We start from the raw sequence: 15,859 nt of genomic DNA on the forward strand, positions 1-15,859 counted from the left end.
CGCTCTGACCTTTCTCCAGGTCGTCCAGATTCTGCCGCTCTGACCTTTCTCCAGTTCCTCCAGATTCTGCCGCTCTGACCTTTCTCCAGGTCCTCCAGATTCTGCCGCTCTAACCTTTCTCCAGGTCCTCCCGATTCTGCCGCTCTGACCTTTCTCCAGGTCCTCCAGACTCTGCCGCTCTGACCTTTCTCCAGGTCGTCCAGATTCTGCCGCTCTGACCTTTCTCCAGTTCCTCCAGATTCTGCCGCTCTGACCTTTCTCCAGTTCCTCCAGATTCTGCCGCTCTGACCTTTCTCCAGGTCGTCCAGACTCTGCCGCTCTGACCTTTCTCCAGGTCGTCCACTTTGCCTCTCAGCTCTTTGTTGCTCTCCTGCACCTTCCGCAGCTCCTCTCCCATCGAGGTGAACTGGTCGCTGTGCCGCGACAACGCTGCCTCCACCTCCCTCAACACCTCTCCTTGCACCCGCACCGCCGTCGAAGACTTTTCCAGAGCACCCTTTATCGGGGCCAGCATATCATCCACCAACTCCTTGAGCGAGACCATCATCTTTCAATGCCTAACGAAATGCTGGGCGAGCTGCTGCTCAAACTCCCCCACCATCACCTCAGCCAGCTTGTCCACAGTATTGGGCACAGTCCCACCCGGAGAGCTTGCCCACTGTAATGGGCACAGTCCCACCCGGAGAGCTTGCCCACTGTAATGGGTGCTGCCCTACCCAGAGAGCTTGCCCACTGTAATGGGTGCTGCCCTACCCAGAGAGCTTGCCCACTGTAATGGGTGTTGCCCTACCCAGAGAGCTTGCCCACTGTAATGGGCACAGTCCCACCTGGAGAGCTTGCCCACTGTAATGGGTGCTGCCCTACCCAGAGAGCTTGCCCACTGTAATGGGTGCTGCCCCACCCAGAGAGCTTGCCCACTGTAATGGGTGCTGCCCCACCCAGAGACCTTGCCCACTGTAATGGGCACAGTCCCACCCAGAGAGCTTGCCCACTGTAATGGGTGCTGCCCCACCCGGAGAGCTTGCCCACTGTAATGGGCACAGTCCCACCCGGAGAGCTTGCCCACTGTAATGGGTGCTGCCCCACCCAGAGAGCTTGCCCACTGTAATGGGTGCTGCCCCACCCGGAGAGCTTGCCCACTGTAATGGGCACAGTCCCACCCGGAGAGCTTGCCCACTGTAATGGGTGCTGCCCCACCCTGAGAGCTTGCCCACTGTAATGGGCACAGTCCCACCCGGAGAGCTTGTCCACAGTATTGGGCACAGTCCCACCCGGAGAGCTTGCCCACTGTAATGGGCACAGTCCCACCCAGAGAGCTTGCCCACTGTAATGGGCACAGTCCCACCCAGAGAGCTTGCCCACTGTAATGGGCACAGTCCTCCCGGAGAGCTTGCCCACTGTAATGGGCACAGTCCCACCCAGAGAGCTTGCCCACTGTAATGGGCACAGTCCCACCCAGAGAGCTTGCCCACTGTAATGGGCACAGTCCCACCCAGAGATCTTGCCCACTGTAATGGGTGCTACCCCACCTGGAGAGCTTGCCCACTGTAATGGGCACAGTCCCACCCAGAGAGCTTGCCCACTGAAATGGGCACAGTCCCACCCAGAGAGCTTGCCCATTGAAATGGGCACAGTCCCACCCAGAGAGCTTTCCCACTGTAATGGGCACAGTCCCACCCAGAGAGCTTGCCCACTGTAATGGGTGCTGCCCCACCCAGAGAGCTTGCCCACTGTAATGGGAGCTGCCCCACCCGGAGAGCTTGCCCACTGTAATGGGCACAGTCCCACCCGGAGAGCTTGCCCACTGTAATGGGCACAGTCCCACCCAGAGAGCTTGCCCACTGTAATGGGTGCTGCCCCACCCGGAGAGCTTGCCCACTGTAATGGGCACAGTCCCACCCAGAGAGTTTGCCCACTGTAATGGGTGCTGCCCCACCCAGAGAGCTTGCCCACTGTAATGGGCACAGTCCCACCCGGAGAGCTTGCCCACTGTAATGGGCACAGTCCCACCCGGAGAGCTTGCCCACTGTAATGGGCACAGTCCCACCCGGAGAGCTTGCCCACTGTAATGGGTGCTGCCCCACCCGGAGAGCTTGCCCACTGTAATGGGCACAGTCCCACCCAGAGAGCTTGCCCACTGTAATGGGCACAGTCCCACCCAGAGAGCTTGCCCACTGTAATGGGCACAGTCCCACCCAGAGAGCTTGCCCACTGTAATGGGTGCTTCCCCACCCGGAGAGATAATGAGATGCGAACATGGTTGCAACTACGTGCGGCGCACGTTGCAATGATGCCGATTTGGAGCGGACGGAACATCGCAACCCGATGTCAAACCGGCTCCTGCCACGATTTCCGCATCCGGAATTATCCTCCGTTTCCGATTTCGGCATCGGACAACGGAGAATCCGCCTGATGTTCTCTGGTCGAGGAGAATTGCAACCGATTTACGTTCCTCCTGGGAGCACAAGTCGGGAAGCAATTTCGTATCCCTTTCCATACAAATGTATATATGGTGAGGAATATGAGGGATTCCTGAGGGAATTCCGCTATCTGGCCACCATTTTGAGTGGACAGCCCAATGGCGAAGTCTTGTGGCCAACCACCCCTCACAATGCAAATCAAACCCCACCCCTGCACCGCAAATCAGAGCCCACCCCTCACAATGCAAATCAGAGCCCACCCCTCACAATGCAGATCAGACCCCACCCCTCACAATGCAAATCAGACCCCACCCCTCACACTGCAGATCAGACCCCACCCCTCACAATGCAAATCAGACCCCACCCCCCACAATGCAAATCAAAGCCCACCCCTCACACTGCAAATCAGACCCCACCCCTCACAATGCAGATCAGACCCCACCCCTCACAATGCAGATCAGACCCCACCCCTCACACTGCAAATCAGACCCCACCCCTCACAATGCAAATCACATCCCACCCCTGCATCGCAAATCAGACCCCACCCCTCACAATGCAAATCAGATCCCACCCCTCACAATGCAAATTAAACCCCACCCCTGCACCGCAAATCAGAGCCCACCCCTCACACTGCAAATCAGACCCCACCCCTCACAATGCAAATCAGAGCCCACCCCTCACACTGCAAATCAGAGCCCACCCCTCACAATGCAGATCAGAGCCCACCTCTCACACTGCAAATCAGACCCCACCCCTCACACTGCAAATCAGACCCCAGCCCTCACACTGCAGATCAGACCCCACCCCTCACAATGCAAATCAGAGCCCACCCTCACAATGCAAATCAAAGCCCACCCCTCACAATGCAAATCAGACCCCACCCCTCACAATGCAAATCACATCCCACCCCTCACAATGCAAATCAGACCCCACCCCTCACAATGCAAATCAACCCCCACCCCTGCACCGCAAATCAGACCCCACCCCTCACAATGCAAATCAGAGCCCACCCCTCACAATGCAGATCAGAGTACACCCCTCACAATGCAAATCAGAGCCCACCCCTCACAATGCAAATCAGAGCCCACCCCTCACAATGCAGATCAGACCCCACCCCTCACAATGCAGATCAGACCCCACCCCTCACAATGCAAATCAGACCCCACCCCTCACAATGCAGATCAGACCCCACCCCTCACAATGCAGATCAGACCCCACCCCTCACAATGCAGATCAGAGCCCACCCCTCACACTGCAAATCAGACCCCACCCCTGCACCGCAAATCAGAGCCCACCCCTCACACTGCAAATCAGACCCCACCCCTCACAATGCAGATCAGACCCCACCCCTCACAATGCAGATCAGACCCCACCCCTCACACTGCAGATCAGACCCCACCCCTCACAATGCCAATCAGACCCCACCCCTCACAATGCAGATCAGACCCCACCCCTCACAATGCAGATCAGACCCCACCCCTCACAATGCAGATCAGACCCCACCCCTCATAATGCAAATCAAACCCCACCCCTCACAATGCAAATCAGACCCCACCCCTCACAATGCAAATCAAAACCCACCCCTGCACCGCAAATCAGAGCCCACCCCTCACAATGCAAATCAGACCCCACCCCTCACAATGCAGATCAGAGCCCACCCCTCACACTGCAGATCAGAGCCCACCCCTCACACTGCAGATCAGACCCCACCCCTTACACTGCAGATCAGACCCCACCCCTCACAATGCAAATCAGAGCCCACCCCTCACACTGCAGGTCAGACCCCACCCCTCACAATGCAAATCAAACCCCACCCCTCACAATGCAAATCAAACCCCACCCCTGCACCGCAAATCAAACCCCACCCCTGCACCGCAAATCAGACGCCACCCCTCACAATGCAAATCAAACCCCACCCCTCACACTGCAAATCAGAGCCCACCCCTCACAATGCAGATCAGACCCCACCCCTCACAATGCAGATCAGACTCCACCCCTCACACTGCAAATCAGACCCCACCCCTCACAATGCAGATCAGACTCCACCCCTCACACTGCAAATCAGACCCCACCCCTCACAATGCAAATCAGAGCCCACCCCTCACAATGCAAATCAGAGCCCACCCCTCACAATGCAGATCAGACCCCACCCCTCACAATGCAAATCAGACCCCACCCCTCACACTGCAGATCAGACCCCACCCCTCACAATGCAAATCAGACCCCACCCCCCACAATGCAAATCAAAGCCCACCCCTCACACTGCAAATCAGACCCCACCCCTCACAATGCAGATCAGACCCCACCCCTCACAATGCAGATCAGACCCCACCCCTCACACTGCAAATCTGACCCCACCCCTCACAATGCAAATCACATCCCACCCCTGCATCGCAAATCAGACCCCACCCCTCACAATGCAAATCAGATCCCACCCCTCACAATGCAAATTAAACCCCACCCCTGCACCGCAAATCAGAGCCCACCCCTCACACTGCAAATCAGACCCCACCCCTCACAATGCAAATCAGACCCCACCCCTCACACTGCAAATCAGAGCCCACCCCTCACAATGCAGATCAGACCCCACCCCTCACAATGCAGATCAGACCCCACCCCTCACAATGCAAATCAGAGCCCACCCCTCACAATGCAGATCAGACCCCACCCCTCACAATGCAGATCAGACCCCACCCCTCACAATGCAAATCAAACCCCACCCCTGCACCGCAAATCAGACCCCACCCCTCACAATGCAAATCAGAGCCCACCCCTCACAATGCAGATCAGAGTACACCCCTCACAATGCAAATCAGAGCCCACCCCTCACAATGCAAATCAGAGCCCACCCCTCACAATGCAGATCAGACCCCACCCCTCACAATGCAGATCAGACCCCACCCCTCACAATGCAAATCAGAGCCCACCCCTCACAATGCAGATCAGACCCCCCCCCTCACAATGCAGATCAGACACCCCCCCTCACAATGCAGATCAGAGCCCACCCCTCACACTGCAAATCAGACCCCACCCCTGCACCGCAAATCAGAGCCCACCCCTCACACTGCAAATCAGACCCCACCCCTCACAATGCAGATCAGACCCCACCCCTCACAATGCAGATCAGACCCCACCCCTCACACTGCAAATCAGACCCCACCCCTCACAATGCCAATCAGACCCCACCCCTCACAATGCAGATCAGACCCCACCCCTCACAATGCAGATCAGACCCCACCCCTCACAATGCAGATCAGACCCCACCCCTCATAATGCAAATCAAACCCCACCCCTCACAATGCAAATCAGACCCCACCCCTCACAATGCAAATCAAAACCCACCCCTGCACCGCAAATCAGAGCCCACCCCTCACAATGCAAATCAGACCCCACCCCTCACAATGCAGATCAGAGCCCACCCCTCACACTGCAGATCAGAGCCCACCCCTCACACTGCAGATCAGACCCCACCCCTTACACTGCAGATCAGACCCCACCCCTCACAATGCAAATCAGAGCCCACCCCTCACACTGCAGGTCAGACCCCACCCCTCACAATGCAAATCAAACCCCACCCCTCACAATGCAAATCAAACCCCACCCCTGCACCGCAAATCAAACCCCACCCTTGCACCGCAAATCAAACCCCACCCCTGCACCGCAAATCAGACGCCACCCCTCACAATGCAAATCAAACCCCACCCCTCACACTGCAAATCAGAGCCCACCCCTCACAATGCAGATCAGACCCCACCCCTCACAATGCAGATCAGACTCCACCCCTCACACTGCAAATCAGACCCCACCCCTCACAATGCAGATCAGACTCCACCCCTCACACTGCAAATCAGACCCCACCCCTCACAATGCAAATCAAACCCCACCCCTCACACTGCAAATCAGACCCCACCCCTCACAATGCAGATCAGCCTCCACCCCTCACACTGCAAATCAGACCCCACCCCTCACAATGCAGATCAGACTCCACCCCTCACACTGCAAATCAGACCCCACCCCTCACAATGCAAATCAGAGCCCACCCCTCACAATGCAAATCAGAGCCCACCCCTCACAATGCAGATCAGACCCCACCCCTCACAATGCAAATCAGACCCCACCCCTCACAATGCAAATCAGACCCCACCCCTCACAATGCAAATCAGACCCCACCCCTCACAATGCAAATCAGACCCCACCCCTCACACTGCAAATCAGACCCCACCCCTCACAATGCAGATCAGACCCCACCCCTCACAATGCAGATCAGACCCCACCCCTCACACTGCAAATCAGACCCCACCCCTCACAATGCAAATCACATCCCACCCCTGCATCGCAAATCAGACCCCACCCCTCACAATGCAAATCAGACCCCACCCCTCACACTGCAAATCAGACCCCACCCCTCACAATGCAAATTAAACCCCACCCCTGCACCGCAAATCAGAGCCCACCCCTCACACTGCAAATCAGACCCCACCCCTCACAATGCAAATCAGAGCCCACCCCTCACACTGCAAATCAGAGCCCACCCCTCACAATGCATATCAGAGCCCACCCCTCACACTGCAAATCAGACCCCACCCCTCACACTGCAAATCAGACCCCACCCCTCACACTGCAAATCAGACCCCACCCCTCACACTGCAGATCAGACCCCACCCCTCACAATGCAAATCAGAGCCCACCCCTCACAATGCAAATCAAAGCCCACCCCTCACAATGCAAATCAGACCCCACCCCTCACAATGCAAATCACATCCCACCCCTCACAATGCAAATCAGACCCCACCCCTCACAATGCAAATCAAACCCCACCCCTGCACCGCAAATCAGACCCCACCCCTCAAAATGCAAATCAGAGCCCACCCCTCACAATGCAGATCAGACCCCACCCCTCACAATGCAAATCAGAGCCCACCCCTCACAATGCAGATCAGACCCCACCCCTCACAATGCAGATCAGACCCCACCCCTCACATTGCAAATCAGAGCCCACCCCTCACAATGCAGATCAGACCCCACCCCTCACAATGCAGATCAGACCCCACCCCTCACAATGCAGATCAGAGCCCACCCCTCACACTGCAAATCAGACCCCACCCCTGCACCGCAAATCAGAGCCCACCCCTCACACTGCAAATCAGACCCCACCCCTCACAATGCAGATCAGACCCCACCCCTCACAATGCAGATCAGACCCCACCCCTCACACTGCAAATAAGACCCCACCCCTCACAATGCCAATCAGACCCCACCCCTCACAATGCAGATCAGACCCCACCCCTCACAATGCAGATCAGACCCCACCCCTCACACTGCAGATCAGACCCCACCCCTCATAATGCAAATCAAACCCCACCCCTCACAATGCAAATCAGACCCCACCCCTCACAATGCAAATCAAACCCCACCCCTGCACCGCAAATCAGAGCCCACCCCTCACAATGCAGATCAGACCCCACCCCTCACAATGCAGATCAGACCCCACCCCTCACACTGCAGATCAGACCCCACCCCTCACACTGCAGATCAGACCCCACCCCTTACACTGCAGATCAGACCCCACCCCTCACAATGCAAATCAGAGCCCACCCCTCACACTGCAGGTCAGACCCCACCCCTCACAATGCAAATCAAACCCCACCCCTCACAATGCAAATCAAACCCCACCCCTGCACCGCAAATTAAACCCCACCCCTGCACCGCAAATCAAACCCCACCCCTGCACCGCAAATCAGACCCCACCCCTCACAATGCAAATCAAACCCCACCCCTGCACCGCAAATCAAACCCCACCCCTGCACCGCAAATCAGAGCCCACCCCTCACAATGCAAATCAGACCCCACCCCTCACAATGCAAATCAAACCCCACCCCTCACACTGCAAATCAGGCCCCACCCCTCACAATGCAGATCAGACCCCACCCCTCACAATGCAGATCAGACCCCACCCCTCACCCTGCAAATCAGACCCCACCCCTCACAATGCAAATCACATCCCACCCCTGCATCGCAAATCAGACCCCACCCCTCACAATGCAAATTAAACCCCACCCCTGCACCGCAAATCAGAGCCCACCCCTCACACTGCAAATCCGACCCCACCCCTCACAATGCAAATCAGACCCCACCCCTCACAATGCAAATCAGACCCCACCCCTCACACTGCAGATCAGACCCCACCCCTCACAATGCAAATCAGACCCCACCCCCCACAATGCAAATCAAAGCCCACCCCTCACACTGCAAATCAGACCCCACCCCTCACAATGCAGATCAGACCCCACCCCTCACAATGCAGATCAGACCCCACCCCTCACACTGCAAATCAGACCCCACCCCTCACAATGCAAATCACATCCCACCCCTGCATCGCAAATCAGACCCCACCCCTCACAATGCAAATCAGATCCCACCCCTCACAATGCAAATTAAACCCCACCCCTGCACCGCAAATCAGAGCCCACCCCTCACACTGCAAATCAGACCCCACCCCTCACAATGCAAATCAGAGCCCACCCCTCACACTGCAAATCAGACCCCACCCCTCACAATGCAAATCAGAGCCCACCCCTCACACTGCAAATCAGAGCCCACCCCTCACAATGCAGATCAGAGCCCACCCCTCACACTGCAAATCAGACCCCACCCCTCACACTGCAAATCAGACCCCACCCCTCACACTGCAAATCAGAGCCCCCCCCTCACACTGCAGATCAGACCCCACCCCTCACAATGCAAATCAGAGCCCACCCCTCACAATGCAAATCAAAGCCCACCCCTCACAATGCAAATCAGACCCCACCCCTCACAATGCAAATCAGACCCCACCCCTCACAATGCAAATCAGAGCCCACCCCTCACAATGCAAATCAAAGCCCACCCCTCACAATGCAAATCAGACCCCACCCCTCACAATGCAAATCACATCCCACCCCCCACAATGCAAATCAGACCCCACCCCTCACAATGCAAATCAAACCCCACCCCTGCACCGCAAATCAGACCCCACCCCTCACAATGCAAATCAGAGCCCACCCCTCACAATGCAGATCAGACCCCACCCCTCACAATGCAAATCAGAGCCCACCCCTCACAATGCAAATCAGAGCCCACCCCTCACAATGCAGATCAGACCCCACCCCTCACAATGCAGATCAGACCCCACCCCTCACAATGCAAATCAGACCCCCCCCCCCACAATGCAGATCAGACCCCACCCCTCACAATGCAGATCAGACCCCACCCCTCACAATGCAGATCAGAGCCCACCCCTCACACTGCAAATCAGACCCCACCCCTGCACCACAAATCAGAGCCCACCCCTCACACTGCAAATCAGACCCCACCCCTCACAATGCAGATCAGAGCCCACCCCTCACACTGCAGATCAGACCCCACCCCTCACACTGCAGATCAGACCCCACCCCTCACAATGCAGATCAGACCCCACCCCTCACACTGCAGATCAGACCCCACCCCTCACACTGCAAATCAGACCCCACCCCTCACAATGCCAATCAGACCCCACCCCTCACAATGCAGATCAGACCCCACCCCTCACAATGCAGATCAGACCCCACCCCTCACAATGCAGATCAGACCCCACCCCTCATAATGCAAATGAAACCCCACCCCTCACAATGCAAATCAGACCCCACCCCTCACAATGCAAATCAAAACCCACCCCTGCACCGCAAATCAGAGCCCACCCCTCACAATGCAAATCAGACCCCACCCCTCACAATGCAGATCAGAGCCCACCCCTCACACTGCAGATCAGAGCCCACCCCTCACACTGCAGATCAGACCCCACCCCTTACACTGCAGATCAGACCCCACCCCTCACAATGCAAATCAGAGCCCACCCCTCACACTGCAGGTCAGACCCCACCCCTCACAATGCAAATCAAACCCCACCCCTCACAATGCAAATCAAACCCCACCCCTGCACCGCAAATCAAACCCCACCCCTGCACCGCAAATCAAACCCCACCCCTGCACCGCAAATCAGAGCCCACCCCTCACAATGCAAATCAGACCCCACCCCTCACAATGCAAATCAAACCCCACCCCTCACACTGCAAATCAGAGCCCACCCCTCACAATGCAGATCAGACCCCACCCCTCACAATGTAAATCAGAGCCCACCCCTCACAATGCAGATCAGACCCCACCCCTCACAATGCAGATCAGACCCCACCCCTCACAATGCAGATTAGACCCCACCCCTCACAATGCAGATCAGACTCCACCCCTCACACTGCAAATCAGACCCCACCCCTCACAATGCAGATCAGACTCCACCCCTCACACTGCAAATCAGACCCCACCCCTCACACTGCAAATCAAACCCCACTCCTCACAATGCAAATCAGACCCCACCCCTCACAATGCAAATCAGACCCCACCCCTCACACTGCAAATCAGACCCCACCCCTCACACTGCAAATCAGACCCCACCCTTCACACTGCAGATCAGACCCCACCCCTCACAATGCAAATCAGACCCCACCCCTCACAATACAAATCAGAGCCCACCCCTCACAATGCAGATCAGACCCCACCCCTCACAATGCAGATCAGACCCCACCCCTCACAATGCAGATCAGACCCCACCCCTCACAATGCAGATCAGACCCCACCCCTCACAATGCAACTCAGACCCCATCCCTCACACTGCAAATCAGACCCCACCCCTCACAATGCAAATCAGACCCCACCCCTCACAATGCAGATCAGTCCCCACCCCTCACAATGCAGATTAGACCCCACCCCTCACAATGCAAATCAGACCCCACCCCTCACAATGCAAATCAGACCCCACCCCTCACACTGCAACTCAGACCCCACCCCTCACAATGCCAGTCAGACCCCACCCCTCACACTGCAGATCAGACCCCACCCCTCACACTGCAACTCAGACCCCACCCCTCACATTGCCAGTCAGACCCCACCCCTCACAATGCTAGTCAGACCCCACCCCTCACAATGCAAATCAGACCCCACCCCTCACATTGCCAGTCAGACCCCACCCCTGACAATGCCAGTCAGACCCCACCCCTCACAATGCCAGTCAGACCCCACCCCTCACAATGCCAGTCAGACCCCACCCCTCACAATTAAGGAGAGTAGTCCTGGGATGGACTTTGGGGGAAACTCTCTTTCGAAGTTACCCCGTTGGCCCACAGTAAGGACCACCACGTCAGGCCCACATTTGGTGAGAACTGTTGTAATCCCCACTCATGTGATTCCTGTTCCTGGGGACCGGAAAATCACAGTGGGCCGGAGATTAGGATGCCAGGCCCACTAATTGGATGCAAATGGGTCGTTAAGACCCATTTAATTCATTTACATCCTTCTGCTGGTACGTAGGCCCGATACCCAATCCCGCCTACAGCGGGGTGTCAGAGCATTGGGACTTCGGGTGACCCGGGATGGAAAATTCACCCCCCATCACTTCCAAGTCCCTCGGCAAATCACACACCACCCTGACGTGAACCTGCATCACTGTACCTTCATTGCAGCTGCATCAAAATCCTAGAATTCCCTAGCTAACGGCATTGTAGGGAATACCATCACAAAACAATGCAGCGGTTCAGGAAAGCAGTCTACCACCATCGTCTCAAGAGCAACGAGGAATGGGCAATAAATGTTCGCCTCGCTGGTAAAGCTCACAACCTCAGAATGAATGAATAACAAAAGCTACACTGATCACCATTATCTTCATGATTGTCAAGGATAAAAGAATTTCAACCCATGGCAAATTACTAGGGAAGAGTATTGCTTGTGAAGGTCCCTTTTATTATTTATAGATTCATCCTTTTCTCAACAGAATTCTGGGGTGAACTTGCAAAAGGATTTTACTGGAACAGTCCTCCGACAGGGACAATTCTAGATTACAATTTTGATGTGACGAAAGGGAATGTGTTTGTGAAATTCATGGACGGAGCAACAACAAACATCTGCTACAACCTCCTGGACAGAAACATACAAGAAAATGGCCAGGGAGACAAAATAGCTTATTACTGGTAATCAAGGCGTTATATTTTCCGTTCTTTCTTTATATATATATTGTTGCAGTTTTAAAAAAAAATATCCTCTTCAAAAATAGTTGTGAATCCAGCAGATGACAAATGTTCTGAACATAGTTTTTGCTTAGACCTCAACAAGGGCGTTTAGACAAATTTTGTTGATCCAGGAAAGGTCTTCGGGAGATGAAAATTCTTGTTTTCCACGAATGACACCAGCTAATATTGGAGTATGGTGCTATTTCATCCAGTGGTAACTTGATGGTAGCTCACCCAAGTGGTTATTCTTCATGGTAAGGCAGTAGGGCAGTCGTTGTTGTCTATATGGACTTCAGTGAGGCCTTTAACAAGGTCCCTCATGGCAGACTGACACAGAAGGTGAAGTCACATGTCAAGATGGATACAGAACTGGCTCGGTCATAGAAGATAGAGGGTAGCAGTGGAAGGGTGCTTTTCTGAATGGAGGGCTGTGACTAGTGGTGTTCCGCAGGGATAGGTGCTGGCACCTTTGCTGTTTGTAGTATAGAAAATTATTCGGAGGAAAATGTAACTGGTCTGATAATTAAGTTTGCGGATGACACAAAGGTTGGTTGAATTGCAGATAGTAATGAGGACTGTCAGAGGAGACAGCAGGATATAGATTGGTTGGAGACTTGGGCGGAGTTTAATCTAGACAAACGTGCGGCATTTTGGAAGGTCTCAACCAGGTGGGAAATATACACTGAATGGCAGAACACTTAAGACTATTGACAGGAAGCGGGATCTGAGTTTTCAAGTCCATAAGTCACTGAAAGTGGCAACACAGGTGGAGAAGGTAGCCAAGAAGGCATACGGTATGCTTGTCGTCATTGGCCCATTGAGTATAAAAACTGGTAAGTCATGTTGCAGCTGTACAGAACCCTAGTTTGGCCACACTTGGAGTATAGTGTTCAATTCTGGTCGCCACACTACCAGAAGGATGTGGAGGCGTTAGAGAGGGTGCAGAAGAGATTTACCAGGATGTTGCCTGGTATGGAGGCTATTGGCTATGAGAAAAGATTGGATAATCTCGGTTTCTTCTCACTGGAACAATGGCAGTTGAGGGGCGACCTGATAGAAGTCCACAAAATTATGAGGGGCATAGACAAAGTGGATAGTCAGTCTCGCTGCCAGAAGAGGTGATGGAAGCAGATACGATAGAGACTTTTAAGTAACGTTTAAGGGCCATCTTGACAAATACATGAATAGGATGGGAATAGAAGGATACGGACCCCGGAAGTATAAAATGTTTTTGATTAGAAGGGCAGCATGGTCAGCGCAGGTTGGAGGGTCGAAGGGCCTGTTCCTGTGCTGTACTTTTCTTCGTTCTTTGTTTGTAACCATAGAATTCCTGCAGTGCAGAAGAAGCCATTTGGCCCATCGAGTCTACCCTGGCCGTCTGAAAGAGCAACCTACCCAGGCCTACTCCTCCGCCCTCTCCCCTAACCCCATAACCCCACCCTAACCTGCACATCTTTGGACACTAAGGGTCAATTTAGCAAGGCCAATCCACCTAACCTGCACATCTTTAGACTGTGGGAGGAAACCAGAGCACCCAGAGGAAACCCAGGCAGACAGGGAGAGAAAGAATAATGTGAAAGGAAAAGAAATGAAGGGTAAATGCAGACAAACAGAACTAGAGTAAATGGCTCAACCTGAATAGTTAGGATCAGCATCAGACTAATGGACTAACTGGTCTCCGTGAAGTAAGATGGGTCGGCATGATCTCGCGCATGCGCAGAACCGCCGGCGTGATTTCACGCATGCGCAGACCGTCGGCGTATTTTGGCGCATGCGCGGGAGGTGCTCTTCTCTGCACCGGCCATGGTGGAGCCCTAGAGGGGCCGGTGCGGAAGAAAGGAGTGACCCCACGGAACAAGCCCGCCCGCAGATCGGTGGGGCTCCGATCGTGGGCCAGGCCACCGTGGGGGCCTCCCCCGGGGTCGGGATCCCCCCCCCCCCCGAGGACCGCACCCGCCAACTTACCTGCAAGGTCCCGCCAGTACGTGAGTTGAGTGTTTCACGCCGGCAGGTCTGGCCAAAAATAGACGGCCAGTCGGCCCATCGGGGCTCGGAGAATCATCGAGGGGGCCACTGCCAACAGCCCCCGACCGGCGTCGCAGGAATCCAGCCCCGCCCGAAAAACGGCACCGGAGAATACGGCAGCCAGCGGCAGGGCGGGATTTGCGCCCCCCCCCCGCCCCCCGGGGATTCTCCAACCCGGCGGGGGGTCGGAGAATCCCACCCAAGGTGTCGATGGCGTGACCAACATGTATTGCCCATCCCTGAATGTCCTTGAACTGCATGGTTTGCCATTTCTGAGGGCATTTAGGAGTCAACCACATTGCTGTGGGTCTGGAGTCACATGTAGGCCAGACCAGGTAAGGACGGCAGATTTCCTTCCCTGAAGGACATTAGTGAACCAGATGGGTTTTTACACAATCGAAAATGGTCACCATTAGATTTTTAACTCCAGATTCTAAGGATGTTATAGGCGTTCCTTTGGTTGCAAACGAGTCTCCAGGATGATCTGTTGCCTCCCAGGTGACAGGATCAAGGATGTCTCGGTGAGGTCGGTGTGATGACTGGGCATTCTGGAGGGGGAGGGTGAACAGCCAGTGGTTGTAGTACACATTAGTACAAATGACTTAGGTTTAAAAAAAAGGATGAGACCTTAAAAGCAAACCATAGGGAGTTAGGAAGTAAGTTGAAAAGTAGGACCTCAAATATAGTGATCTCAGGATTACTACCAGTGCCACATGCTAGTTAGAGTGGTAATAGCAGGGTATATCGGGTGAATACGTGGCTGAAAAGATGGTGCGAGAGGAAAGGTATCAGATTCCTGGGATATTGGGACCAGTTATTGGAGAGGGACTGATGTCCTGGGGCGTGTATTTGCCAGTGTGGTTGGGGAGGGTTTAAACATGAATGACAGGGGGATGGGAAATTAAGCAGCGTGACAAGGAAACTCTACCTAACCTTTTCGACACTAAGGGGCAATTTAGCGCGGCCAATCCACCTGACCTGCACATCTTTGGACTGTGGGAGGAAACCGGAGCATCCGGAGGAAACCCACGCAGACACAGGGAGAACGTGCAGACTATTGTTAGAATCTATTGTTAGAATCAGACCACTGTTAGAATTGCTAATGTTGTCCCTTTGTTTAAGAAGGGTAGCAGGGATAATCCAGGGAATTATAGACCTGTGAGCTTGACGTCAGTGGTAGGCAAACTGTTGGAGAAGATATTGAGGGATAGGATCTATTCACATCTGGAAGAAAATAGATTTATCAGTGATAGGCAGCATGGTTTTGTGCAGGGAAGGTCATATCTTACAAACCTAATAGAATTCTTTGAGGAAGTGACAAAGTTAATTGATGAATGTGAT

At 54.5% G+C, this 15,859-nt stretch overlaps 1 protein-coding gene across 4 annotated transcripts in view; it reads left to right on the plus strand.

Annotated features, from left to right (window-relative positions):
* The window catches only part of acss2l (acyl-CoA synthetase short chain family member 2 like), a 93,454-nt gene that overhangs the window by 16,455 nt on the left and 61,140 nt on the right, over positions 1-15,859 (plus strand). For 3 of the 4 annotated variants that reach the window (XM_038808704.1, XM_038808705.1, XM_038808706.1), the window contains exon 2: positions 12,259-12,454. In XM_038808704.1, the coding sequence (XP_038664632.1) occupies positions 12,259-12,454 (196 nt within the window). Of the gene's footprint in view, positions 1-11,566; positions 11,644-12,258; positions 12,455-15,859 lie in introns of those variants that run through there. The other variant, XM_038808708.1, reaches the window with a different exon arrangement.

This window comes from Scyliorhinus canicula, chromosome 10 (assembly GCF_902713615.1).
Source record: "Scyliorhinus canicula chromosome 10, sScyCan1.1, whole genome shotgun sequence".
Classification (NCBI taxonomy): Eukaryota; Metazoa; Chordata; class Chondrichthyes; order Carcharhiniformes; family Scyliorhinidae; genus Scyliorhinus; species Scyliorhinus canicula.